Genomic DNA, 27,995 nt, shown 5'->3' with positions numbered 1-27,995 from the left:
ACTATGGGGAAATTAATTTAAAACTTTTGTCAAGAAACGTTTAAATAAGATGTCCTGATCTATTGGCTAATAAAAATCAAATGAGCCTCTTGAACAAAACATTCTTTTCTCATCTCTGTCTTGTGTTCTTATGTTCTAAGCAGGTTTTTTCCAGCACTAGTATTATTTTTATTCTTATTATGATCCTAGTGATTACAATGGGATTACTTGTTAATCTGTGAGACCTTGGCAAATAATGACACTTTAATTGAGTGCTTTGAGAAACGCCTGTTTGTAGATTCATTGCTCCTTACTCCAGTAGTGAAACCTATTGCCTCCTCTCAAGGGATCAAGCTCTCCTCCTGGAATCTCGTTATTCTTCCCTTTTCGTTAACCTGCTAGTCCACTGTAAATACTCAGTTGGAGACATGCGTGGTGGATAATTTAGACGTCAATTAACCTACAATAACCTGTCTTTGAATCGTGAAGATAAACGAGCGCACCCAGAAGAAGCCCACAGGAACAAGGGGAGGACATGAGAACTCCATACTGCAGGCTCTCCAGACTGGTATTGCACCCAAAACCCAGGAAGAGTAAGGCAGCAGCCCTAACCTCCACGCTTCCGTGCTTCCCAGGAAAAATTTTAAAGCTTCGGTCACTACAGAGACTCTATGTCAACAGCAGATGTCGCTGCGATTCCCAGTTTCCCCTTTCCCGTTTTGTGAGGTGCCTGGATGAAGGCACAACGTCATACGGGCATTTCAAAATGGCTCCCTTCATTGGCAGGAGGAGGGGAGACAGCTGCCGGTTGTTACACTAACAACAACATCACCTCTCTGGATGGGGATGGGGTGTTTCTGGAGTGTATGTGTCCGTGTCTTCTGCCGCTAATAATGACCGCAGTCCGGCCGTTTTTCGTCCCGTTTTAAAGAATCGTAAATGCTCTAAAATGTTAACGACTCTCCCGAACCAGGGGCGAGCACAACCCCAGCGATCCGAGGCGGCACAGCTGCACCGTTTTTGTTGTGGAGCTGTGCGAGCACTGTGAATGAAATGGAAAAAGAGGAAAATGGAGCTTCCGTGCTGCCTTTGTCTGTCGATGTCAACGAAAACGAGCAGAAGACCAAACCGCCGGGCTGCCGCTCGGGAACCGCCTCTCTTGCGGTGAAAGACAACAGGAATAAAGTCTCCTCCGAAGACACGAAGTCTGTTCCTCCGGGGAGAGGGTCTGTTCATTCCGCCGGTGACAGGAATGTGAGCGCAGACGAGATCGGCCTGCCATCGCAGCCCCTTCCTGCTGGAGGTAAAAAAATGCTTGATTTTGTCAGCGACTGCGTCCCCGGCAGGATTAAAGACAGTTGCGTCTTGGCCGAGCAGCGTAGCGATGGCACCCTAAACGGATTTATTGAGTCATCGGAGCCGCTCATGGTTGGATCAGGAATCGGAGGGGGAGGTGGCCGGGGAATCCCGTCCCGCTCATCTGCGGCTGCCACCAAGCAGGGAGAAAGAAACGGGATGCTTATAGGTAGCACCTCGGAGGGGATACGAGAGTGCGGGGCGAAAGCGGAAGGCTGCGTTGCTGGGAAACCGGATAGAGGTCGTTTTCTTCGCGACCCTGGGTCAGATTTACTCTTTTCGCCGTCATGTGACGGCCGGCAACAGCAGAACTGCACTTGCACGGCCTCGCCGGCCACAGACATGAAACTTACCAACGGGGATGTGGACTGTATACCGCGGGCGGGGGACACGTACTCTGAGTGCTGCGAGCGCCCTACCCTGAGCCGCCCGGCTGCGCCGTGCAAAGGCGGCGGCGCCGCGGAGAGGGAAGCGAAACTGGCCAACGGTGGGGTGTTGATGGTAAACGAGAGCGAGTCGCTGGACGCCTCAGCAGATTTCCACGGCCGCCCGGATGAAAGCCCAGGTGACACGGAGCCTCCTGCGCCACTTGGAAGATGCGGTCAGGGGTCCAGTGACGGAGTTGCGCCCGGGGATGCGCTGGAGACCCAAGCGGGAGGGGCGTCTGTGTGTCCGGCTTCTGAGCGCGGTGCCGCGTCCCCAGAACCCAGCACATCACCCGCTGAACGCGGTGAGCACCCCACGAAAGCAGAGGAGATAAGCGAGAGTTCATCTCTTCGACCTTTAACACTCAGGACTAACAAAAACACTACAGCCTGCCTCAGTTGCGACGCCACCCCGGTCAGCCCGGACGGTGGACAGGTGTGCTCCGGGTCCGAGGAAGAGCACGACCCGAGGTTTATGGACGTCGCTGTAGCTTCCAGGAACACCTTCGAGGTCAGCCGGCGTCAAAGCGCCCCAGACAACCTGCCCGATGGCTTGTCCCTACCAGCGGACTCCTCCGCAGAGCAGGGCTCAAAACCCAAGAAGCTTGGGATCTCTGATTTTTTCAGCAGGTAAAAACCTACACTTAACATTATCTACAGCCCTGTTCCCACTTGGCCTTTCACAGACGTGGTGATCACAGAGAGTAATCTGAGGTCACACTGCGGTCTGTGTGCACTAATGCGTTCTGAAACATCAGACTCTGCCTCAAGTGGTGGTTAGACTGGCTTAAAGACATGGTTCAACAAGCAGTAACTTATGAGTGTATTTTCAAAGACCGCACAGGGTTCCTTCTGGGCACAAGCTATAGACCTTTAAATCTTTTCTTGAGTGATTTACACTGCCTCTTGGGGAATACAAATGGTAGACACTTTATTTTAGGAGTCACCATGTGAGCCATGTGGTATTTATGAGTGGCTTTCCAGTGGTTAATAACAGGCAAATCTTGTATGAAGACTAGCTAGACAAGCTAGGTACTTGTTCTCTTTCATCACTAGTTAAATATGTCTGGTTTGTAGTTACTGATCATGCATACTTAAGACAGGCCTTGGTTACTGACAGTCAACTGGCTGTGTCGGTAATGAAGTAGTACATGGCCTGCAGGTGACCCCTAAAATGAAGTGTTCACATATTTTGGTGAAGCACTGAAGTTCAAGTCTTCAGCTTGGGCAGTCTCATGCATTCTGACACTAACAGTCTGTCAGCAGCACTTTGAGACGTGATGCTTTTCCTTGTTGACACTTGAACATAGCGTAGTCTGATAAGAACACATTGATTTTCCCAAGTGCGTCTGCCTGTGTTTCCACAGTTGTTTCTGCAGGAGCAGGTTGAGGGATTTTACTGGGAGTCCAGAGCTCCCTGTTTCCATTTGCCTGTGGTGTGGAAACTGCTGGGTCATTGTCCCCTCTTCCAATCCATACCTGCTTAATTTACACACTCCCCGTCTTGTCACAGGGGGTCTCTTTGCCTTTTTATAGGACACAGCAGAAGTGGGGAAAATGTTGGGACATTAACATCCAAACAAATTATCATAATTCCTAACTTTTTTTTTTCCCTTTAAAACGTTATATGTGCTATTAAGTGGTGTGAAGTGTCATACAGCAGTGCTTTTAGCTGCTTTCTGATACAGGAAACCCTTTCCTTCTCCGCATTGAGCTTTTGTCTCAGTCTACACTAGTGGCAGGTGCATGAGGCCATCGCAGTTCCATATGCGAAATGTAGCTGAAGAGAGTACAGCTGCCACTGCACTCATTTGTCACACTGTTGCTGGGTTGTCTCTGTGCATTCACAGATCAGTTCTCATTTTTCACACTTCCTTGATAGATACAGCACCTTGTCAAGGTATTCACCTCCCTCCCATGATGTCATAGCTTGAGGGAAATTCGCTACCTGCCTGAGGGACTTGGCAGAATAAACTGTGTTTATTCTGAGATCTCGTGAGCAACTGTTATTGCCACAGAGGCCATTCGACTCACCTTGTGAGTTGTCAAGTAACTTTCTGTTCTTTTAACTAATTTAGGTTTCCTGCATCCAAGGGGGTGAATACTTACATGATCAACATATATTCGCTTGATTTTATTTGTGGTTTTTTTTTACTGATGTAGGACTTCTTTCACCCGTGAAGGTTTTAACTCTAAGCATTTAAGTTATAATTAAAAATGTACTCTTAAAAGTATGATTATCTCATTTCTAATTAAACAACGTAGGATATCATTGGAAGTAGAATATCGTTGGAAGGGGGTGAATACTTTTATGAGGCCCTGTAAACTCTGACCTGTATGTTGCTGTTTATAATATGTCAGTGCAATTTTATCATTCAACAGAGCGAAAGAGGTAATTTATTTTGGTGTTTTCTGGGCCCTTGCCCAGGCCACTTCTCTCTTATAATAAATAATCTGCTGTCTTTTGGTGTGCTACATTAAGCTGCCTTCAAGTTACTTCATTATCATGTCCCTCAGTGGAGACTGAGTGGAGTTTGTAAGCTTATGTCTCTTTTTTGGAAAAGAGATCTGCAGTTGTCCCTTTCAAGTCTCTGGTCTCTTCGAATAGTAAATCACAGTAAGAAAAAAAGTAGAAGTAGGGTACTGCTATATACAGTACGGTATATACAGTATAACCCAGTTGCCCTGGATAATTCACCAAGGTGGGTGTTGTACCTAAAGTGCTCCCCATTCTGTAAAAATAATCCTAAATTTTGAGTTTTGGATTGTAGAACAAACTCCCCAGCCATGTTGTTGAAACCAGTACCCTGGCTTCTTTCAAGTAATGGCTGGGTGAGATATGGGGGTCAATTCATTACTTACTGAACAGGCCAAATGAGCTGAATGGCTTGTCATTTGTAACCCTTCTTATGTTCTATGTATGTAGTACTTGGGGACAAGCGCTTGTAAGTGCAATTCTAGAAAAAACAATACTGTAGGTGTGTTTTGTGGAGGTTTGCTTCGTGTGAGTCCTCGTTTACCCATGCCATATCTCAAGGGCTTGATTAGAGTGTAATGTGGTTCTTGTGATATAATAATTAGCTGACTCTCTTTCAGAGCTTGCAAAGAAGATATGATTGTTTAATTGTGCATGAGCTGCACAGCAGTTAGATATGGCCTGAATCTTTTCAAGCTTTGTATTGTTAGTCTTGGCATCTGTGGTTTTCACAGCACAACACAACAACACAACAGATTCTTCCTTTTCTAATTTGAGCTGCAATGCAAATAAAGTTCAGCATCCGGGACGCTAATGCATGTTTGTACACAAGGGTACCGGCGCTGTCAGAGATTTTCACACTTACTTATAAGCACTAAAATATTTAACCCAGAAGAAAGTTTGTGGAAATGGTTGTTAACACTTGGCCAAGTGTAAAATGCGACCAGACAGTATGTTAAAGGGAAAGTGCTTCAAGGAGAAGTGAAATAAAGCCTGTAATCTGAAAAAAATGTCACAGTCAGCAAGACCACGCTGAAAGAAACACCACTCGCTTGTGTTTTAGCCAATAGTTTTTTTTTATGTGGAACATTCTGTCGTAGCAAAGTAAAGCACTCTTATTATTTTAGCATTTTGATGTGGTAATGCAGCTGTATATTATGCCTTTATTGTTATTTCTTTTTTAACTTGTTTCAAAACTAGTGGTTTGTAAAAGAGAAAGTTGTGTTTTCCGAACCTTTTCAGTCAGGGAATCATGGTACGTCTGTGCATAGTGGTTTGCTTCAGTTCTGTCGCGAAGAGAAAGGTGCATTCTCTGTATTGGAATGGATGAGACATGCACTGTGTTGAGGGCGTCTGGCTCTTGATATGATATGAGCATGTCAGCTGATTGTGTGGGACTCGAAATGAGAGCAGGACTTCTTTTAGTATTCGCATCAGGAAGACTTCTCCCTTCCTTCTCGCAAACAGACATCCATTGAGTGAAAAGAAGGAACTTTTGTTATCCTGGTTTATTATTCAGGCTCCCATTCTCTGAAATTATTTCTTATGAAAACCACGCTGGAATGTTTTCATTGGACTTGGAACAGTCTGCAGGCAGGCAGCTGCCCAAGGCGAGATCTGTTTACATGAGAAAGGAAAGACCCTGCCAGGGACTGGACTCTTACTATAAATCATTAAAGAGCACAGCTCAGGTGGGTCCATCTGCACTTTCCTATAGTGTCATAGAAACAAGAAGTTATTTTAAACAGGAAACCTGATGTCTTGAGCAAAGGCCACTCACTAAACAGGGTTTGTGAATTTGTAACTAGTAAAGATGTTACTGTCATCCCGGGAGACAATATTGCTTCCATTAAAGTTTCCCTAAGGAAAATAATTTTTTTCCCCACACATCAGAGTGGATAAGAAGTTGTTCAATTTTACAGTAATATGTGAAATGAAAAACAAAAGTAACCAAATAGAGATAAGTATAGTTTTAACCAACAGTCAAAACCTTTTTTTATATTTTAACTGTTCATATAGTTGTTGTCACAGCATCTTGACCAAAAATAATCGAATGTGCTTTGAGAGCAGTGGAAACTGTAGGGTGTAGAACATGACGTTGTATATTACAGTCATAATGGGTTAAGCTTCCCTTTTGGCAGGTTAAAATACTTATGTTATGCCCATAGAATAAAACCAAGTATTTTTACTACTGTCTCATTGTATTCTTAATTTTCCTGATGATCCATACTAACCTTTCGAGTGTCTTAATATGTTTGTGTTAGACTGTGGGTTTTATTATGCATGTGTGTATCTTAGGTGTTTAATATTTTAAGCTACTGTAACATAGTAAGATGGTGTTTTCAGTGTGGTCTAGAAAACAATGAGTGTGAACAATTAACGTCTGCTTAGCAGCTTTAGATGATTAAAATTGTCAGAGTGGTGTAGTAAATAATATTAGTAAATATGTGTTGCTGCAAGTATGTCCTACTCAGTTGTGCTCACTTAAAAAAAAAAAAGAAAAATTGTTTGGTTCAGGAAAGTGTTCTTTAGTTTTGTTTGCTGCCTTGAGATAGTTTGGTCCAGTGCCTCTCTGTTTAAAGTCGGGGAGTGTTTCTAGACGTTTATTGTAAATATTAGTGTTCACCGCAGGACATTGTCTCATTGCTTTGACTAAAAGAAATACCCACACTGCTCATATTAGGGCATTGTCATGGGTTCCATCTTGTTTTTCCAAGCTAGCAGTGTTTAATGACGAGTAATTTCCAATCCATTTGTACTTGTCTAATAAGTGTCCTGCAGATCTTCCTCAACTGTATTAAACAAAAAGCAAAAACAATGTGCAGTCTTACGTTGGTTCTGAACATGTAGTTAATCGGAAATATTACAGCTACCAGCTGTGTCGTCTCTTTTGACATGGGGACCAGAGCAGGTGAAACTGCTTTTTGTCACTATTTGCTGGTTAAGGTTAAGGTGAAAATTGAAGCAAATATGAATTCCTAACAGCGCTTGTTATTTATTGTCACCTTTGTTACACCTTGTCATACACTTAGTGAAACATGTTAGTGAAACATTGCCGTTTCAGCAATTTTATCTTTACACATTAGTTATGTGGTATATTACAAATTATTATAATACAGGCTATGTGTTGTATTTCTATGAAAAATTGCACTGTATCAGCTACTGAGAAGGGAGACCTGTCATTTGATTTCAGCAGCTATGATTAGTTGAGGTTTGTCAGTTATTAACTGTGACTCTGTTGTACATGGCCTCTAATTATGATCATTATTGAAATCACTCAGAAACTGGCACTCTGTAAAGGATTAATGCACAAAATCCCTGTGCTATTTTGACTAGGATGACTGAAATAATAGGATTAGAGAGCACCATGGATTGAAATCTTATCCCAGATTCATCTAAATTTATCAAGTTTCATTTGTTTTTACAGCTCTAAACATACCTTTTTTTCTATGATAAGAAAATATGCAACTTAGTGTTCTATGTTGTGACCAAGATAAAGTCATATCTTTATACAAGACAGTCACACTGTTTTGACATAGCTCAGCGATCTTGTTTTAAACTCTGTCTGACCAGTGTTCTAATAATGCTTTGCTTGTAGTTTCTGTTCTTCAGATCTGTTTCATACAAAACATGTTGATTTGGTCTCCAAGTGTTGAATATGAGTTTGTTCCACGTACAGTAATGCATAGTGATCAGTGTGTGTGAGTTGGGAGGAAGATATTTTATTTATCAGTGTATACACAGAACGTTGTTCTCAAGAACTGAAGTTTCCACAACACCAGTCTTCTCCAGTGTGTATGGACATACAGTTTTTTGTTGTTTATATATCTTTTTACAGTGCATTAAATACAAAAAAGGTTCAATAAAGAGCTTTTTTTCTTTTCTAGAAAGTAACTCCTGAAGAAGTAAACCTGAATGTGCTATACAAATGTTATACTTAAAAGCATATTTAACTCACTTTGTTTTTCATTGGCTTTGACTTTTTTCTTTTAATTTTGTAAGGCTGTTAAGAAAGTGGTGAACCTGGAAAGAGAGAGGATAGTGGAAGGAATATTACCATTTATACTTTTTATTTTAATATTTTTAAGATTTTATGTTAATCTTTCACATACAGTTTTGCACAGTGAAGTGAAACCAAGCCTTTGGTGACAAAAAAATCACAAAGAAATAAATTGATGGCACTATTACACAACCTTGTCTTCAAACAAAGGTTTTTTAATGTCTGTGCCAGAAATGACGATGGTAATTTAATTGTACATCAACATCTAAATGTCTAAATAGCATTTTTGTATCCAGAAAATCAATACAAGTGAGGCAAGAATCGAAGATCACATTGCATGTACATGTGATCTGCAGTTGCTGTCACCGACGTTTTGGAAGGCAGTGTCCTCATTGGTACAAAAAGTGAGTATTCAGAGTATCACATCTGTATTACAACGAAGATTCTGCTGTAAATTAGGCCGTACAGATGAAATCTGTTTTGTAGTGAAATTATTCCGTGGTTAACAGGATTATCTCTGATGAGTAAAACAGCTGGAATGACCAGCATAGATCTAATGGTAAAAAAAAGTAAAAGCACCAGCTCTGCTGTATCAGTTTTACTCTATGTAGTAAAACTGATAGTAAAACTAAACACTTATGCAGTACTGGATGTCCTTTTGAATACTACAACACAGAGATAATTTAACCGAGGTCTAGTATATAACCCAGATTATTCAGGCTTCAGAGTCTTCGCATTACTCATTTGCACACTGACTTAATGGAGCTAATTTTCTAGAGCAGCTTTTAAAACTGAAGAACAGCTGCAAGCAGATGTGCCAGACACATTGTGTTTTCTTTCACTCAGAATTGTGGCTGTTTCTGTGAGTGTGTTTGAACACTACATGGTTTTTCTTTCATTCCTAGATGTTTTTATGCCTTTTTGTGCTTGTGTTTTATAATTGTATTGTGGGGAAACACAATCATAAATGTACTTGCATTATTGTTGAAGTAATAAGCTACTGTATGTGTGTAGTAGTTCAGGTGGGTAGCTGCGTCAGCATGCATAGACTGCAAAGGGACAAGTATCGTGTGTGTGTTTCACAGTATTCATAATGTGTGTGGGCATTTCAGATGTTCATTATGTTATGAGAATTCTTTGCTCTGGTGTACAGAGTATTACTGTAAGAACCTGTCACACAGTCATTGTAGATCCTTTCGTTTTGCATGTAATTTTACTGTCCATGTAATCTTAACACATATGCTGGAACAATTGTTTCCAATAGACCTGATTTCAGCTAAAAATGTCTTTAAAATATTTTGCTTCTGTTCATATTATTCACAGGCAAATTTGTAATGGTTTAATCTTTAAATGCTCTTAAAAATTGTGGGGTTGCACACAGGAAAAACAAACTACACCACTGTTAATGCATGTTGTGGTGGATAGCATCGTTTGTAGATTTTAAGTTTTCATTCTAATGTAGACATTCCAGAAAATTCGCTAAAGTGATGTATAGTACTTTAGTCCATAAGTATTGTAAGAAATTAAAGATAATCATAGTATTAAGGTATTGATGTTTAATGAGGTTAAAGGATATGTTAATTATAATAATACTATTTTATTAATAATAATAATTATTTTATACAATGCCTTTAAAAGTGGCTTTTAAAAGTGTTTTCCAGTTAGAAAAACAAGCACACAAATTGTTCAGGGCTTGGTTCCAATTCATTGGTGGTGTTGATAACGAACTGAAGTTGAGCAAACTTTCAGAGCTTTTCACTGGTACTGAACAATACCAATGTTTGCACATAACTTGCCTAATTTTTTTCTGTTAACCATTCTTCAACCATTAGATTTGAAGAGTAGTTTGGCTCAATTTTTATTGGGTGCTTAATGCAATGAGCATAAGGACTGCTGAGCAGAACCTCAATATCCATATCATGGCTGTTGGGATTGATGCAGTGAGTGTGATGACAAACTGGCCCCTGTTCTGATCACGTGTAGCTGGACAGCTGGAAGTTCCCTGGCGTCGAATCCAAAAGCAACAGCGATTTTAGAGGGATGCTATAATTTCAGATGAAGATAGGATGGCCTATCCATGTTTCATGAGTTCACACCATAACAAATTTAAAATCACTTGGGAACTTTGCAAAATACCGGCCTGACATAGCTATGTACCCTCCACATAAGACACACAGCAGACCAATTTTAGATATGATCTATCGCTTTGCTGAAACATCTTGACTGCAGAAACGTTAAGCTACCTGAGCAAACCCTCTGTCAGGAAATTCTGATCCTCTGGGTTATTGGAAAGGAAAGGTGAGTCTCCCATTTAGCCCTCCTGGATTCCAGGCTCCTAGCTACATCAGCTCTACACCTTTCCACGTTTCCACAAAAATGTTTGTCGTCACAGCTTTCAAGCTTGAGTGGTACAATCTAAGTGATGCAAAGTTAAAAGAGTGTATGATGATCAGGTTTAACAGTGATTTTTATATGGCAGTATTCATGACTGGATTTCTTTTTGAACTTCTAAAATTCAGTCTGGCATGCTTTATGGTTTAGTGTCTTATACATTTCTTGGATGTGCACATGTACATTGCATTGTAGTAATGTAAAATATCGGTATTACTGTTGAAAATGACAATAAAAACGAAATGGAAAAATAGGTATTATTCCATTCCAATATTATTTAATGCAAATTATAACATTTCAAGAACTAGAGGTTGGGTTGTTTTTAAATGACAAATTTGTCAGTGGATTGCCTGAATTGATATTAATAATTAGATTTTAATCTACAACTTAATGGTCAAATTTTTGGATGGGATTTATTTCTCCTCCCGAACATATGAATAATATGATTCGTGCCAGAGGCTTGTATGGAAAACTGTTTAAATCCTGTACGAGTCCGAGAGAAATGGTTCTTTCTTAGGTTGTTTTAAGCCATCCCCGGTGTCATATGCCTAATGTCTTGTGCTGTACTAACATTTGTTGTTCTCAGGCTGATCTTCTGGCTTGTTTAGAGCAGTTTATGACCCAAGGCTGTGTGGTTAATCAACTTCCATCCCTGGCTGTTCATTCTTTAGAATTGGTTTTGTGCAGAATGTTATATGGTATATCCACATGCAAATCAATGTTCATTTGTGACAAATATGCCTTTTTGGTCTGTTAAAGACGCTATTAATTACAGTTATTAACTTTTATTAAATCTTCTTTTCCATTCTATGTCATTGTTTTGGGTAAAGCTGTAAACTGTAAAACTAAACTCTTGACTGTGTGAAGTGCAGCTCTTGTTGTTCTGCAGCATAGCCAAATGTATTTAAGGGGCGCAGATGTAAACGCTGAATTTCAAAGCGTAGTTTTATCAGAACAACATTTGCTCAAATGTCTAAAGGTGCAAATCTAACAGCAGACAATAAAAGTCAAAAAGAGAACGTCCCGTTTTAAATGTTTGGGAATTGTGCTTTAAGTTGGAGGCAGGTGAAGCAGAACAAATTATGCAGGGAAGCTAGAACCTTTGAAATCTGTCCTTGGTTATGTTTTAGTCATGGGCAACAATTTTATCTGAAGGTTTTTGACTGAAGAACAATATGTTCACTTGTTTGGATAACCTGTGTATTATTTTTAGCTCTTTTAAGTCAGGCATTCACTGCAGGCTTCATGAATTTCATCTGGTAACTACAGTGAGAAAATAGTTAACCAAACACAGTTATTAAATGCTGTAATGGAAAGAGCTGAAGGATACAGAAAATTCCTGTCAGATGTTTAATAATGGCACTGAACCATGTGGTTTTTGTTTCAAGGTTAATCAATTATGTGTTTTTTTTGTTTTTGTAACTTGCATATTCGTTGAAGCTTTGAAGATACGATATCAGATGCCTTTTATTTCTGTGGTTTTGTAAATGTAAAATACGTAGCCTACAGTCATGTACAGTATGAACCACAGAGTATCACAGGGCTCGTTGCATGTTTGGGGACCTTGAATCTGGAAATGTTTTTTCTTTCATCAGTCAAAACAGTGCTGTAAGTACTGTAAATAATAAAATATTAATAACATTTATATCAACATTAAAGTACATTTGCTTTTTGGAGTCTCTTGAAAATACAGTACATTTAAGAGGATATACTTTAGCATTACAAGTATAGCGGTATTTTGTCTATTCTAATAAATGATAATTAATATGCCTACATTGTAATCATATCTACATTGGGCCTTAATAAACTTATGGATGATGGCACAGACTTGCATTAGGATTTTGAGATTTAGAAACAGTATATGCTTTCAGGACCTGTTCTTTTCTTGAGTATACGCGCTGACTATTTGGAGCAGTTACTGTATGATGAAGATCTGTTATAGAATAGAATAACAGGCACCTGTTCATCTAAAATGCCGCGATATGACACCTAGTGAGGATGTGTTGCTTTTAACAGGTGGCAGAGATTTCCCAAAGACTGTGAAATCCACAACTGTTTTTTCATTTATGTTCTAAATGTAGTTTTAGAAGTGTCAGTTACAGAATAAAAATGGGGTCATTCATTGTACTTTAATTTTCAAAGGATAGTTTTGTTCTTGTCCGCCCTAGTCCGGAAGAGCTGTGGAAAATTGCCCCAGACAGTGTTGTCTATATTTCAATTTCTGCTCAAGAAAGTGTTTCCGCAGTTCCTTCCTAACCACAGAACCTGTTGTGTGACAGGAGTTCAACTCCAGTTATGGTACCACTGCAGCATACTGAATAATTCAATATTAATAGTTTTTGGTTATCTACTTACTTGATTTGACATGCACCCTGAAGCTAGCATGGTAAGCACAATTCTTCTACCCCTCAGTGCTGCTGCTGTTTGTGGCCACTAGCTTTGGTTATCATGGTGCTCGCTGCTGTGCTTTCCCTATTAGACATGTCGGAGCCCTGTGTAGGCTGCAGAGGTGATGGTAATGAATGGCCTCTGTCTCTGACAGCGCTGTTCTGCTGGAGAGGTGCCTACTCTAGACATAGAAAAGATAAGGAGATTCTGCTTGTTGAACACTATTAAGTCAGAGCCTTATAATTTGCACTACATGAACTATATCTGGAGTAATATAATGGAAACTGGATGTTCTAGTGTTGAAGTAAATACACCCCCATGGTATTAGAGCCCTGCTTTTGATAACATTCAGAAAGAAAAGTGGTTAACAAGTACTGTTACAGGGTGGTTGAATCATTCCTGCTTTCTTTTTAAAACGTGTCCATTTTGTTTTCTCAGCCGGATTCCTGGAGGGATAGGATTTCTATTTTCTTGTTAGGATCTAAAACTGCTATTCTTAACCTGTCATCTGCATTGGTGAAGATCTGTCACAGGCTAGAGAGAAATTAGTGTAACACAGGTTCAGCTTGTTTAAAATACCTTTGAACACAACTATTTTTCTCTGCACGTTTCCTTTTATAAATGTGTGTAAGCTTACTCCATGATAACTTAATGCGGACAATGTAACATTAGTTTCCTGTTGGCATTCCAAAGTTTACCAGTGGAGATGCATTTAATTAGAGAGCTTTGAAAGTCACTGTTCAGTAAAACATGTTTGTCTGTCTTCCTACGGTTTTATGGAGTAGTGGTTTATCTCATGGAAATTCTTTTGAGATCCTTTACATTTTTATCCTTTCTAATAATGACAGCGTCAGCCTGTGAACTCTAAAATCCACCCTTGGGTTCTGTTTTCCCCTGCCTGTTCCCACACTCATCCTCGCAATAACTCATCTCATTTACTCTTCTGTTTCTTAGGAGCTTGTTCTCCAGGAAAGGTAAAGAGCCTAAAACTCCATCCCAGAGTGTTCCTGGATGGAAGTTGTTTGGAAAAGTTCCACTAAGAGAGAACACTCAGAAGGATTCCAAAACTATCCAGCAGGTTGGTTTGTATACTTCTCATACAGTTTATATTTGCTGTGAAGACAATTTTAAGACTGCTTGTTGTCTCTTTTATCTTTAGATAACCCCCATTTTCTGGCTACTGCTTCAGTTTGTTTCCTGTGTTTGATTAAAAGTTCATGGTTAATTTTATTCTGAACATTTTTCTAAACTGCCTTTAAATTGCAAACAGCAGGAGTCTGACTGGTGTTACATTCTAAGTCCACACAGAGCTGAAGTACTAGGCAGTATGTGCTTCAGTCTTTGCAAAATAAATCCTTTTCTGCAACTTATAGAGAAAATATTTGTAAAAAAACACCAGCAATTAAAATAATATATTTTTTTAAAATTATAATTTTATGGTTGTGATAGAGTTGTTGTTTGATGTTTGTGTCAACAAGTTTGTATTTGCATTTTTTGCAGTAAAAGACTAGACTGAAGTCCAATAACTGTTGCTTATTAAAATTAATCATTTAAAAGTGCTTTTCCTGATCTTAGATACCTAAGTATTCAATGATCTCAAAGAACCTTTATTATAATTAATGTGTTTCACCAAAACATTTTACAGTATTTTGACAAATTGTGACATTTTTTAAAATGGCAGCCATTAGTTACTAATACCATTCCTAGAAACCTTTTTCCACAGCCATGTGGTATGTGCAATATATAGGTCAGAAAACATCCAGGAACAGCTGAATGCTTCTAAATAATTGAACCACAAGCTAAAGCTTAGATTTTCGCTCCCCACATGTAACTTTAAGTTGGATTCCATTCCAGCCATTAAGAGTTTTCTTAAGGTGAATGTTAGGAGCTTCTGGGATAAAGATAAAACCCACCTGAATACACTTCCATCACCTAACAGGCCCTTATTGACTAGATTCCGATTGGATCGTTTCTGGGTCCGGGCTTCCAGGCGCTGCAGCTGAAGAAGTTTCCATTTGTTGCTTCTTCAGCTGCAGTGACAGCCCCACGTTTCTGGCAGCCCCTCCTCGCTGTGTGGAATGAAAGGCCCAGGGTCAGCAGGTTTGAAAGCCTGTTGGCAGGCTACTCTCCAGCTGCAGCTGCTGGCTGTGCTTTCGCCCCAGCAGGAAGTGACCGTGGCTGCTGCACGCTGGCCAGCCCATATCCCACCAGCAGGGCTTCCTTCCTCCACAGGGATCGTTTTATTCTTATTTCCTGCCCTTCTTTTGAACAGTCTGCAGCATCAAGTATTACTCCATGTGTACTGAACAGATACTATCAACAGATGTTTTTTGTCCACGTGTACCTTTACATCTTAAAAAGCAGAATACTTAAAAAGCGAGACGCGGAGGCCCGTGTGAGGCTTCCTGAGCAAACAGTCATCAGCAGTGTGCGCTGCATGAGGTGGGCTCAAACCAGTTCCCGCTGCTGAAATGCAGTGAGCCACCTGATTTCCTCTCCAGGTGACACCCTTCCCCATGCTTGCCAGTTGCTGTGCAACAGGTTTAAGAAGGACTTTAACTGGTCAGTAGGATCCTGTTCTCAAGTAGAGTTTTAATTGAAAACCGGTTTATGCCGTAGTTACTGCTGTGTCATGGATGTAGTTCTTATCAATAAATACCCACCCAGCTTTTTATACTTGTTGCCATTTCTTCCCAGGCTACAACAGGATCACATATTACAGTGTAGCATGATTATAATTCTCTTTTCTTTGTTTTCCTTATTTGTAAATGTAACAGTTACGTAGTTCTGGCAGGTTTACTTAGTAGAGCGCGTTTAAAGATAGCACTGTAGATGATTATTAAAGTGAAGTATCGGACTGGCCTTTTGGCCCTGTAAAGGTAAAATTATAGGAGTTAAGAAAACGGTCTGCTCGCCCAATGTAGCTCGTACCTCCTAGGATGGTTTATACCAGTTTATTTTGATAGGGACCAAGAAAATCACCTTCAAAATAATGTCATGTTTTTAGGGCATGTCTGCAGCATTGTTTGTCGATGTTTTTGTTTTCCGTTCAAAGGAAAGTTAAACTTAGAGTTCTTTTTCTTTTTGTTTTTTTGTTCTTTTCTCAATGCTTTACTGACTGAGTACAAACTGTGTTTTTTTCCATCAGGACAGTAACCCAGGCAATCTAACGTCTGTATCTACACCAAATCTGTTAAGCACAGGGGTATGGAATTTTATTGTCTTTTTTTACAGTCATCTTTCAACCTGCTGTATGCATGGTACCGCTAAGCGATCATTTTCATAGCCCACCTACTGATTGTCTGCACTTCGCATTTTCATACTAGCATGAGAAAATGTCATGGCACTAACATGAAAAGTATAACATTGTTCAAAGGAAAAACTGCCACCTAATAACAGAAAATCAGCAAGGCTTGCTCTTTTCATTGCATATATTGAACTTATGTTACCCTCAATTCTCTGACCACATTCAGCACAAGGTCTCATTCTTTGCCCCCATTCTGTCTGTGCTTGTTCTTGTTTTTTTTTTCTTCATTGGCCAAAATACGGCCTGACGTCACTGTCAAGGTAAGCGTTTTTAATTGGTAGGCCTTACACAGAAAAAACTAAGAAAGTGTTGCAAAGAAAGACAGGTGTTTTAAATTTAACATGTACAGAAAATGGCCGCTAAAGTTGCCTTTCTGTACATGACATTTCTGTGCTGTAGAAAGTGCAGAGAGTGACAAAAGATGCAGAGGAAATTGTATCCATGCTAGAATCCTGCACTCTAGTATTTAATCCTCTGGGCTGGAGCACATGCAGGGTTGGAAGGTCAGGAAAATGAAATAGTCCCAGGCATGCAATAAATGCAAACATAGGCTAGGGAATCTAAGAACACTTATACGTGCTCTTTAAGCAGTGGCACTTTTAAACAAGATATTGGTCTTGCTCACTAATTTCTTAACTGATTCAGCAGCAACTGCAAATGCCATTGTTTTTCATCCTTTCCAGACCTGGACTGATAAAAGCGTGCAGAATTGTTTCACGGATAGGTGTTACTTCACTTACAATTGAGACCTGTTGACTTATCTGACTCTTATTTTTCTGTACAGTAAGTTTTAACATTTATGTAGGAAGCCACCAGGGACCCTAAATCCTTGCATTAGATCTTTTTGCATAGAATGGACTAAAGTACTTAGATTTAACTAATAAAATTACAGCAAAGTTAAACAACTTTGTTTTAAAAAATTCAATATTTCCATCATTAGAACCTTAATTACATATCATAAAAGATGGCGTTTTCTGTGTTTTAGAAAACAACATAATTTTTTGTACTTGGATTCATTCACGTGACAACAGAATAAAATATAAATATACAAATAGCGATATTAAAATAAATACTACATTTAGGAAAATGGATGACATGATGTATAATGTTGTTTGAACAGTGATTTGGCCTTGTGTGTAAATAGGAAACAGTATATTAATAAGATTGTCTGAAAAAAGTTCTGAAATGCACAGTAGAAATTGGTGAAATTGCTTTTATGACTAATGGTTTACTTTCAGTAAATCTGATTTCAGTGATTAACAGCAGCAGAAGGCCACAAGTAGAAATGTTGTAGTTTCAGGTGCTCTCAATTATTACATCTGTTGCTGAAGGAGAATCTCTCCAACCAGATACCCAGAGGCAAAGCTTGTTTTAGCTTGAAACATTTAAATCTGATCTTACTGGGAGTCGAATTTGAAGCTGTTACTTGTAATCACTTATTTTATGATTACCTTTTCAATACCCCCAAAAAGTTTTATTCTTAAAACAAAAAATACATTTACTTGGCTTTCCTCATATTTCACATACCACAAAGCTCTTTAACAGTAAGATGTGTCCAGAATGTAATGCACAATAAATTGATCTGCTGTCTTGAAAGCAGGCTCAGTTTAGGTGGCTACAAATTGAATCCCTCCATTCATGTGGGCAAAGGCTGTGACCTAGACTAAAACTACATTCCTTTATACAAATGGGAATTTATCAAATGTTTCTTAAGTTCTTCCCTTGCAGATTTCACAATCTAATACTTTAGGGTGTCCAATAAACTGCATTGGGTAATATCCTATCGTGTGTTTCATCCACACAGTGCTACTATTGAGTGGTAACTGCAAAATGCTTAGTATTTTGCCTTGTGAAAGGCTGCTATTCTATTTGAATGGTGAACTGAGTGATAAATGGTTTCCATGTATTCAGAGCAGTAACTGGCACAAATAAAACCAATACTGTATTGTTTAAATACAGAGCTACATGTTTGCAGTAGCAGAGCTCCCTGCCGTTTGAATAGAAATGCTGTACTGATGCAATGAACAGCCTGTTTAAATCTTGAGGGTTCTGTGGTAGTTAATTAGTATGTCATCTTTGCTGAAAGCTCTTGTTCCCTTTTGGCAACATTGGTAGCCTTTGTGTGCAATTCTATAGCAATGACAGGAATTTTAGGAACTAATAAAATGTCTCTCTAGAGGAAGTGAGATGTAGGCTAACTTGTATTGATACAGATCTAGCTCTGTCGTCATTGCCAGTTTTGACTCTAGCATTTCTTTGGGAATGTTCCAAGGCTGGATATATGTCTTGTAATTGAAGCTTACAATATGTACCTGATATGAAGCACAGTGTGAAAACTTAGAAATAAAATAGTTTTTAGGTGAAATCTTTCAAATGGAACTGACTCCATTTCACTTCAGAAGACCCAAGTTTGTACCAACAATTTAATGAATATTAACACAACTGCAGAATAACATTGCAGATAAGACAGAATTGCGCAGGGATGGCTGGCCACAGTAACAGAATTTAGCCTTGCCCGTGTCTCTTCTCACTTTACCCCTGGTAAATGTTATTCTGGAGGACACTGTGCAGTTTGCAACAGGAATGCCAGTTCAACGTGTTCTCTGTAGATTTCAAAGAAGTTTCAGTCTGTGCAGACTGTTGCACAAGAACACTAAAAGAATGTCTGTTTAAATCTAAGAATGATGTGACGCGTTTATTATGAATTTTATTATTATTAGTCATTGTGGCCTGATTTATTTTGCAGTTCCTGTCTGATTTTTCCAAGAATTATTTTTATTTATACATTCTACTCTTTTGAAAAGATGTAAAACAATCTTATACTGTAGTCTCTCCTTTGTCAACTTACATTATGAAATAAAATAAAGAATAAATAGACTGTAATCTTAAAATTAAAATAGAGTGTCAGCTAAGCAATGTCTTTTTCTCTTCCAAGTTTCCTTTAAGCTTTCCCAAGTTTTCCCAGTGGACATCTGCTGTAAAAGAAAACTTGATTGAAATGTTCAAAGTATTATTTATCTGTAATTTATCTTAAGAAATTACCTTCCTGTCACTGTGCTTTATCTGGCGTGAGCTGAAACCTTGCAGCTTCATACATTTGACTTGTAAATGTCAACATCCAACATTTGCAAAAATGTAGGCAGCAAATACGGGGGGCAAATGTGTTGCAGGTCGTGTGTGTTTTTTTGTGCTGAAACTTTGCTAAGTTTTTGCCGTTTATTCAGGAATATGAAGCGCGGACCGGAAAGGCATCCAATCCCCCTCCTCAGCCAGGAAGGCGCAAAAACCTGGAGTTTGAACCACTTTCAACTACAGCACTTATTCTGGAAGACCGCCCTGCGTGAGTTGGCCTGAAATTGTATATTCTCACTGTCGCCTATCGCTGAATATTAACAGGGAATCTAGGATTTCTCCTAGAACAAAGGTACACGGTATTCAACAGTAACTCTTGGCTACTGATTCGGCTGACTCAGATTAACAGAGACTGTAACTGTTGGTGATGACAGAGGAACAGCCATCAAAAAAGAGTGCTGCTACAAAATATATGACAAAAGCAGGGTAGTTTTATTTCTTACGGTCCACTTCAAAACAGTGGGTCATCTGTTTCATTTGTTGGCAGGCTTCAGAGTTCATAAAGAATTTATTAGTCTGAAATAGAATCCCGTTTCTATTCCTGTAGTCTATATGTTTCACCAGAGAAGCATTAAAATCACCTGACCGTATGTTTCCGTGCTTCTTTATTTGACTTTCTTTTGTTTATGAAGCTGTTCAAACCAATTTTTTGGAAGGCGGCTTAAAGGCACCAGAGTAGAAATGTACTGTATATACCCTATAGCTGCTCTGCTGAAACAGGATAGAAATTGCAGAGCTATTGGTGGCTGCTGCATTTTGTGTCCTTTATCGTTAATTCAGATTGACCGACCCCTCGTGAAGAATAGCTGTCTTTCTTACAGAAACCTGCCTGCAAAGTCAGCTGTAGAAGCACAGCGCCATCGACAGGAGTACGATGAGATGGTGGCTGAGGCCAAGAAGAGAGGTATGTCGTTGTTTTTGTTCGTTCTGTGGTCTCTGAGAACTTTTTAGTTGGTCTGTAGCCTGTCGGTATTTTTTTTTTGTTTCTGCCACAGAGATGAAAGAGGCACAGAAGAAGAAGAAAATAATGAAAGAGAGGTATAAGCAGGAGGAAATCATTGCGAACGCTATGGTGATTTGGAACACTGAGATCCTCCCAAACTGGGAAACCATGTGAGTGTGTATCTGGTCACAGGTCTGTGGATGAAGCTGCAGCCCTTTGTACAGTTTTCTTTAACAGCTCTGTGTGTTCGTTGGCAGGCGCAATACAAGAAAAGTCAGAGAGCTCTGGTGGCAAGGACTGCCCCCTAGTGTCCGTGGCAAAGTCTGGAGTCTGGCCATTGGAAATGAACTAAATATTACACACGGTAAGGATTTTTTAATGAGGTATTGGTTTCTGAGAGAAAAATCAATATAAAAATTTGAAACCAGAAGGGAAATATAATCTACCAGTTGGAATACAATTTCTTCTTCATACTAACACAAAGCCTTTTTGTGGTGAAGTGCTGTTTTTAAAATATTTCCAAAAGATGTGCAATTGTGGGTAGCCAAATTTAGTACCTAAAAGCATTTGATTAAATTGATAGGCCTTTGCAGTGGTGCATAACTTCATCCGATTGAGAGGTATCAGTGTCAGTGGTCCATCAAGGCCAAATTAGAGGAGCTACTTGACTATCGGGCCATCATTTCCCATTTATCTAGTTAAAGAACACAGCATTCTTTTTAATTTGCATCAAAGATTTTAGCACAATGTGTTCAGAAGAGAAAGAAAAAATAGATCCTTGTGTTTGCTAATCACAGCTATTTAGTACTATTATAAATATTTAAATATGCTTTATACCTTTGTGATAAAATGACACATATTCTTGTGTAGTGGTGTTTGGTAAATTATGATCTCGATAACAGAGCAGTATTAGCTCATTGTAGTCCGATGTGATCTGCTCTCAGAAGCTCAGTAAGACTGGGCCTGGTCAGTACTGGGATGGGAGACCTATCTGTCGTAATATTTATTAATTAACCATACTATTTTTGCACTGTTCCAAGAATTACCTTGCACTGTTTTTGTCCTGTTATATTTTCTCTGCAGAATTTTGCACAGTTTTGATTACTTGATTACATGTTATTTATGTTATGTTATTACATGTTACTGTTATTGCTATTGTGTTACTGTCTATTGTCTTATCTTCTGTCTTATTTATATACTGCACCTGAGTGACTAATGAGAAACACTTTTCATTTTACTATGCACCTGTGTAAGTATAATGACAATAAAGTTTAATTGAATTCAATTGAATATATGACAAAGAGTGGGAGAATATCCTATGGCACAGTTTAGAAGTGTAGGGGTATTACCCTGGTCTTGTGGTTAAATTACATTCTGAGCTTACTCAGTCTGGCCTTCCTAAATTTCTCCCTTAATTCAGGTGCAGGAAATTCTTGCGTCTCCATTGTTGTAGGTGGTGTTACACTTTGGTTTCATTGGTGAATGAAATGGCTCCCCTCCCATGTGTGAAACGATGAAAAGTGCTGTACGAAAACAGGCGATTATTATAAGTAATCTTAAATAATCTTAGAAAGCAATGAATTTTCTGCATGGTTGAGTGCAGGTTGAGAACAAAGTTTCCTCCGCCTATGAGCTTGGGCTGTGTCACGGGAATTGCTTAAGCTGTGGTGTGGAGCTAGCTGGGGCAGTGAGGGCCCTGAGGCTTGCAGTGTGTCAGAGAGAGGTGCACTGAAGGAGAGCTCTCCTGTAAACCACTGCCAAGGTTGCAGAGCACAACAGACAGCGTTTGGAACAAGCACTGTTCTCCTTGCCCACTAGCTGGTACAAGGGTTGTAGCATTCATATAAGTTTATTCAGCAATTGTCATTTTCAAATCAGTGGAGTTTGCAAAAAAAGTGCTGATGCATTTTTTGAGAGAAGAAGGTAGAACTATTTCCTGATATCACAAAATAAAGCCTCAAAAGAAGTGTTTTTGATACTGATTCGCTGCTGTACATACTCAGATCTAATAATGGTGAAAATTGTTTACAAAACCTAGTATGATAATGGGTTTTATATGCTCACACCTTTCTTTTTTTGTGTGTGCTTCCCTCAGAGCTGTATGAAATTTTTCTGTCCAGAGCTAAGGAACGATGGAAGAGTTTCAGTGAAACAGGATCAGAAAATGAAGCAGAGGGTAAGGGGTCATTTTTTTTACTCTAAAATGGGACATGAATTAGGTTTTGATGAAGAACAGCATTACGATTTGTCTTTAGGTAACCTTATAAAAGAATTTCTTCTCAAATAAAGTTTGTCAGCATTGTTGCTTCTGTGGTTTTCTGTCTCAGACTTTATACTGCACTAGTTATATTTAACTCGTTGGAAAATTTGTTTAGACAGTTTATCCTGGTCAATATTTACACTGGGCATCTTCTATCCAGTCTTCTGCTTGCAGTCTGGCATTTTAATCTGTTTCATGCATCAGCATAAACCATGTATTTGAAAACCATGTATTTAAAAAAGAAAGTCAAATAGTGTTCTTGCCAGTAATTACTCATTCCTTCCTTTTTTTTAAACATCTGCAGTTCATCTGAGACAGATTGTTTTTGCCAGTTAGAATCCCTCAAAATATGAGCCATGGTGTTTCATACACGTCATGAAACAAAGATAGACTTGATGGCTGCTTCTGAGCTGGATAATATTTGAGTAGGCACAATTTAAAGAAAAGCCATTGCACCAAATTGTAAAAACAACAGCGTGCGCAGAAACATCTAACAATCATTTGACTTGGACTTGGATTTGACGGTACTGGAGTCTTGGAACTCGAAAGCTTGCATTGACAGGGTTTGTTCAGAGATGGGCCTTGCGTTGGTACCTAGCTTTGTGTCTGTAGCCTCCAGGAATAGTCCAGCTTGCATCAAAAGCAAAGTTCTTTCGAAAAGCCTAAAATGAAAGCAGCTGAGAGAGAGCTTTTTGTATATTATTCAATTTTAGATTCAGGAGTGTCGCTTGCGGACAGAGAATCAAGTCTGGAGTTGATAAAGTTGGATATATCCCGAACCTTTCCCTCTCTTTTCATATTTCAGAAGGTAAGAAAACGTGCATGTCTGTAGCTTTATTCTTGTTGTTCCTCCATTAGTTGCTAATTAAAACTAATGTTAACTCATTCTTTGTTATAGGGTGGTCCATACCATGATCTTTTGCATAGTGTACTAGGGGCCTATACCTGTTACAGGCCTGATGTTGGATATGTAAGTATATTGTGAAAAAATATACATATGTCTGACAGTGTAAAGAAAAATTAAATAAAAAGAAAAGTACAAAAAACTACAGCAAAGTACATAGAACATCAGACATAAGTAGAGTGCTCTTTGTAGGTTCAACATTTGCATGTATTTTACTAAGCTTTGTGTGCAGCGTTCTGATGCTTTTGATCTTTACTGGGAGTTGTGTGGAAACTATCAGTCTGTCAATAATGCTTTTAATGCGGAAAAAAACATTTTGTACAAACGAGACAAAATATTTTATCAAAGCAATTAGATTCAGGTCACAGTCCAGCTTGCACTAAATGTCTGTTGTCTGTTTTAATAATGTGTTGAAAGAAACTTCTCTTGCTCATTCATTTCAGGTACAAGGGATGTCCTTCATTGCTGCTGTGCTAATCCTTAACCTGGAAGAAGCCGATGCATTTATTGCCTTTGCCAACCTTCTCAACAAGCCCTGTCAAATGGCTTTTTTCAGAGTTGATCATGACTTGGTAATTTATAATGAAGTATTTCATTTAATAAAGATGCCATTGTTACAGACCATTCTTTGTGTATTGTTCTCCCGTCAGCTAGTATCCCTTTGTTCATTTAAAAAAAAATAAGGCTTTACTATCAGTTTTCTTTTGAGGTATTAGATATAATACAAGATTTTAAAAAATATGTACTGTATATATTTTATTTACATTTGTATATATTTAGTATATATTATTGTATGTATATAAAAGAATAGCCCAGCTATCTATTAATGACTAAAAGTGTATAATTTCTAATTATCATTACATTTTAAAATGTTGTGTTGCAACTCAACCAGTTATTCAGCATTCTTTGGAGATGGTAAAAGACATTCTGATCAGGATATACCACTTGTGCAAATTTGTACTTTAGGCAAGCACCTGTTGCTAATCATCTACGATGATATATCTTTAGCAGTCCATTTGACTTTTAAAATATTTCAAGTAGAACTGTTCAATAATCATTGGAAAGCAATATTACCTTGTCAAAAATCATGTAATGTAAGTGGGACAAAGATGACACACAATGTATCGAATATTGCATTTTAAAATAAAAAAAAAATTAAATGTGCTATCCACTCTTAATTTTGCAGATGCTGAAATACTTTGCTGCATTTGAAGTGTTCTTTGATGAAAATCTTCCCAGGTTATTTGCTCACTTTCAGAGTTACAACCTTACCCCTGACCTCTATCTTATTGACTGGTAAGTACAGTGTCAAAGGATGGTGAAATACCAATGATACAATAACGTAGTACGTCAGGTAGCTGTCATTTGAAAATCAGTGACACTTGTCACTTGTCTGAGGCCTTTGCTAGTAATGGTGAACTAGCATTCACATCTTGGAGCCTGATCTTGTGAGAGCTCAGAAGCTAATCTGATTTCCACTTTCTTCTTCAATTGTTCTGCTGTGTACTGGGTCTATAGGTACATTATGTCTATCACAAGTCACCCAAGAAGGTACTGCACCTCAGTAATAGATACAGTGGACCTTATCCTGTCTATAAAGCACTTGGGAATACTTGTGGATGAATAGTGCAATATTAATGCAAGGAATTAATTGAAGGAATGTGATTAGGCCTTTATCAGTTTTTAGTAATCCTTCTGTTGTCTGTTGTGTTTTTTTTCTGTCTATTTTCAAGGATTTTTACACTATACAGCAAATCCTTGCCTCTGGATTTAGCCTGTCGAGTCTGGGATGTCTTTTGCCGGGATGGAGAGGAGTTTCTGTTTCGAACAGGTCTGGGAATTCTCAAGTTGTACGAAGACATCCTCCTTCAGATGGATTTCATACACATAGCTCAGTTCTTGACCAGACTTCCTGAGGAAACGACTTCTGAAAAGCTCTTCAGCTGCATTGCAGCTGTCCAGATGTTAAGCAGTAATAAAAAATGGATTCAAGTAAGTTACAGCTGCTCCCAGTACTGTATATCATAAACACAAGCTTCTTTCTTTTTCTGTTTGGCTTAAAAATATGAAACACTATTGCTAATTCATTGCATAAACAGTAATATTAGTAAGACTTTTCTGTGCATATGACGATTATCTAAGTGTTAGAAATCAGTACAATTTACACTTAGTATTCAACACAGTAAATAAACTTAATACTTTAATACTAACAATTGGGATTCAATTTTATTTAAACTGTACTTTTTGCTACATTATGTATGCATGAAGTCCTAAGGCAATTTGAAAAGTATATAGTTATAGGAGATTAACGTCTGGCTTTACAAACTGTGATTAATCATAGGCCTAGATCAGTGTACCAAAATTAACATTGGGTAGTTCAAAATTAGTGCTACTCAAATAGAATGAAACGTGCCATAAATGCTTAACCACTCACCTTAGAAAGGATCAAGAGCAACACCTAGAGGACGTCTTTAACAGCTACAATAAAAAAAATTCTACTGAATACAAACACAATTGCATATGAAGAAAAATGGTTTCCCAATCATCAACTAAATGTGGGAATGTAACTTTAAATTTGTTTTTTTCACTAGAAAAAAAGTACTGGAAACAAACCTCAAAACGTTTTTTTAAATCATCCTTATCTTTATTAGGTTTTTACTGCATTGATGAAGGACAGCAAGGAACTGGACAAGAACAACAGCCCAGCACAAAAAAGTTAAAAAGGTTATGTTGTGGTACACATGAAACAATTAAAAAAATGCATACTCCTCTAAAATTTCCTTTACAACAACTGTGACAGAAGACTAGAACGGAGTTGACAATGAAAACTTACTTAGTCAATTTCACCAAAAGGTTGTGAAGCAATACTTGAGGAAAACCTCTAACACCATAGCCAGTATTAATGTCTGCTGGGGGTTAGTTTCTTACTGACTCAGTGGAAGATAAAAACTGGGAGGACACATTCTTTGGAAATTACAATGCTAAGCAGGCCTACAGTAAATGCAAGAACAGTTCCCAGCTGTCAAAAGTGTGCTTTACAGATAAACTGAATTTCAAGTTGTGCAGGCAACAGATATAATTCCTGTGGGTTTGTTTATGGGAAAAAAAACTGAAAATCACTTCACAAAGTGTAATATACTCCAGCAATCCACAAACCAGCAAAAAAAAAAAAATCAAGATTTATGGACCAAATCAATTAAATCTTCACTACAAAATCTATCTTTTTTAACTTGTTAAAATAATTGTATAGAAACGAATTAATAATCTATAAGACCTAGGCAAGAGAAGCGTAAAAAAATGTCTTTTTACTTGCATTGCACTTATAACCACAGTACCAGTTATTTCAGGGACATTCCTGATGATAAACACTATTTATGGTGAGCAAGGAAATGAAATGGCAAGTTTCTGACACTGCTTGTGCTGAGCTTCCCAGGTACTTGAAGGTGCTATCCATTTTACATTCATGTTCTTAGGAGTGTGAATCTAGATAAGACTAAGAAAGACAGTACTGATTACCGGTGAATCCTTGGAATGTGATTTCATGAATATATATTCTCCCCTGGTGTGAGCTGTGCACGTGAAATTGTTCTACAGAAACTGTGTATCTTTATGAAGTGCAATAGTGAACTCGAACGGGCACATGGAATCTCGGTGATTTACAGGGTGCGGGTTTCTGCATCACTTTTCACTGAGTTTGGAACAGAAGTTCAAGTTGCTTTGGTTGCCATCTCCAAATAGAATGGTTACAACAGTACAGCTTTGATGGTAAATGTAAAAAACTATAAACTCTTTTTGCATTAACACCCTGAGTTCTTTTTACACGCTCAGTGTGGTAAATTTTAAAAACAGGTTACATTTTGATTTTGAAATATTGTCATATTTAAAAAAAGCAACATAACACTTAGCCGAAGCATGACCTGTTTTTATATAGTCATCTGTTTATTCATGTTATTGTATCTTCATTTAACTTGACCACACATAAGGATTTTATGTTGGGATTTTATGTTGCTGTTTTCTTTTATTTAAAGCTTTATCTAACTTTGCATCCCTCCTTTTTATTTTTATTTTAATTTATATAGCCGTACATTAAGTCTGCATTTTTTCTTTTTCTACTCCTGCTTTCTAATGTACAGTTTTTCATACTTACCACAGGTACTGTATATAAAATTGATTGTAAATAGATGGGTTTTTGCCTTGTTATAAAACCACTAGTTACACTTCCCATGTGTAAATAAATCTCTGAAGCAAAATGTGTTGCAGTGTTTTCTTTTTCCTACTAAACAAACATATCAGCTCTCTTTATCAAACTCGTGTACGTGATTTCAGGATGTTTCTCCACATCTAAGTAATTGATTACATCTGAGGGATTGTTTATGCAGCTGCGATGAACGTCCTATTCACTTTTAGCACAAACACGCACAGAAAAACATGAAA

At 38.4% G+C, this 27,995-nt stretch overlaps 1 protein-coding gene across 2 annotated transcripts; it reads left to right on the top strand.

Annotated features, from left to right (window-relative positions):
- Nucleotides 1–542: 542 nt before the first annotated feature.
- Nucleotides 543–27,811, top strand: tbc1d12b (TBC1 domain family, member 12b). 2 transcript variants are annotated; one of them, XM_006630364.3, is made up of 14 exons: nucleotides 543–2,390; nucleotides 13,970–14,093; nucleotides 16,164–16,220; nucleotides 19,547–19,662; nucleotides 20,276–20,358; nucleotides 20,450–20,567; nucleotides 20,655–20,761; nucleotides 22,493–22,573; nucleotides 23,371–23,465; nucleotides 23,556–23,627; nucleotides 24,005–24,133; nucleotides 24,748–24,857; nucleotides 25,295–25,553; nucleotides 26,213–27,811. In XM_006630364.3, exons 1-14 carry the CDS (start codon nucleotides 1,033–1,035, stop codon nucleotides 26,279–26,281), a joined length of 2,778 nt encoding a protein of 925 aa, XP_006630427.2. In that variant the 5' UTR covers nucleotides 543–1,032; the 3' UTR covers nucleotides 26,282–27,811. The 2 variants fall into 2 exon arrangements, with proteins under 2 accessions (XP_006630427.2, XP_015201920.2); XM_015346434.2 differs by lacking the exon at nucleotides 16,164–16,220.
- Nucleotides 27,812–27,995: the final 184 nt, after the last annotated feature.

This window comes from Lepisosteus oculatus, chromosome 4, assembly GCF_040954835.1.
Source record: "Lepisosteus oculatus isolate fLepOcu1 chromosome 4, fLepOcu1.hap2, whole genome shotgun sequence".
Classification (NCBI taxonomy): domain Eukaryota; kingdom Metazoa; phylum Chordata; class Actinopteri; order Semionotiformes; family Lepisosteidae; genus Lepisosteus; species Lepisosteus oculatus.
The sequence above is the reverse complement of the archived record's forward strand: the minus strand, read 5'-3'. Positions and strand labels throughout refer to the sequence as shown.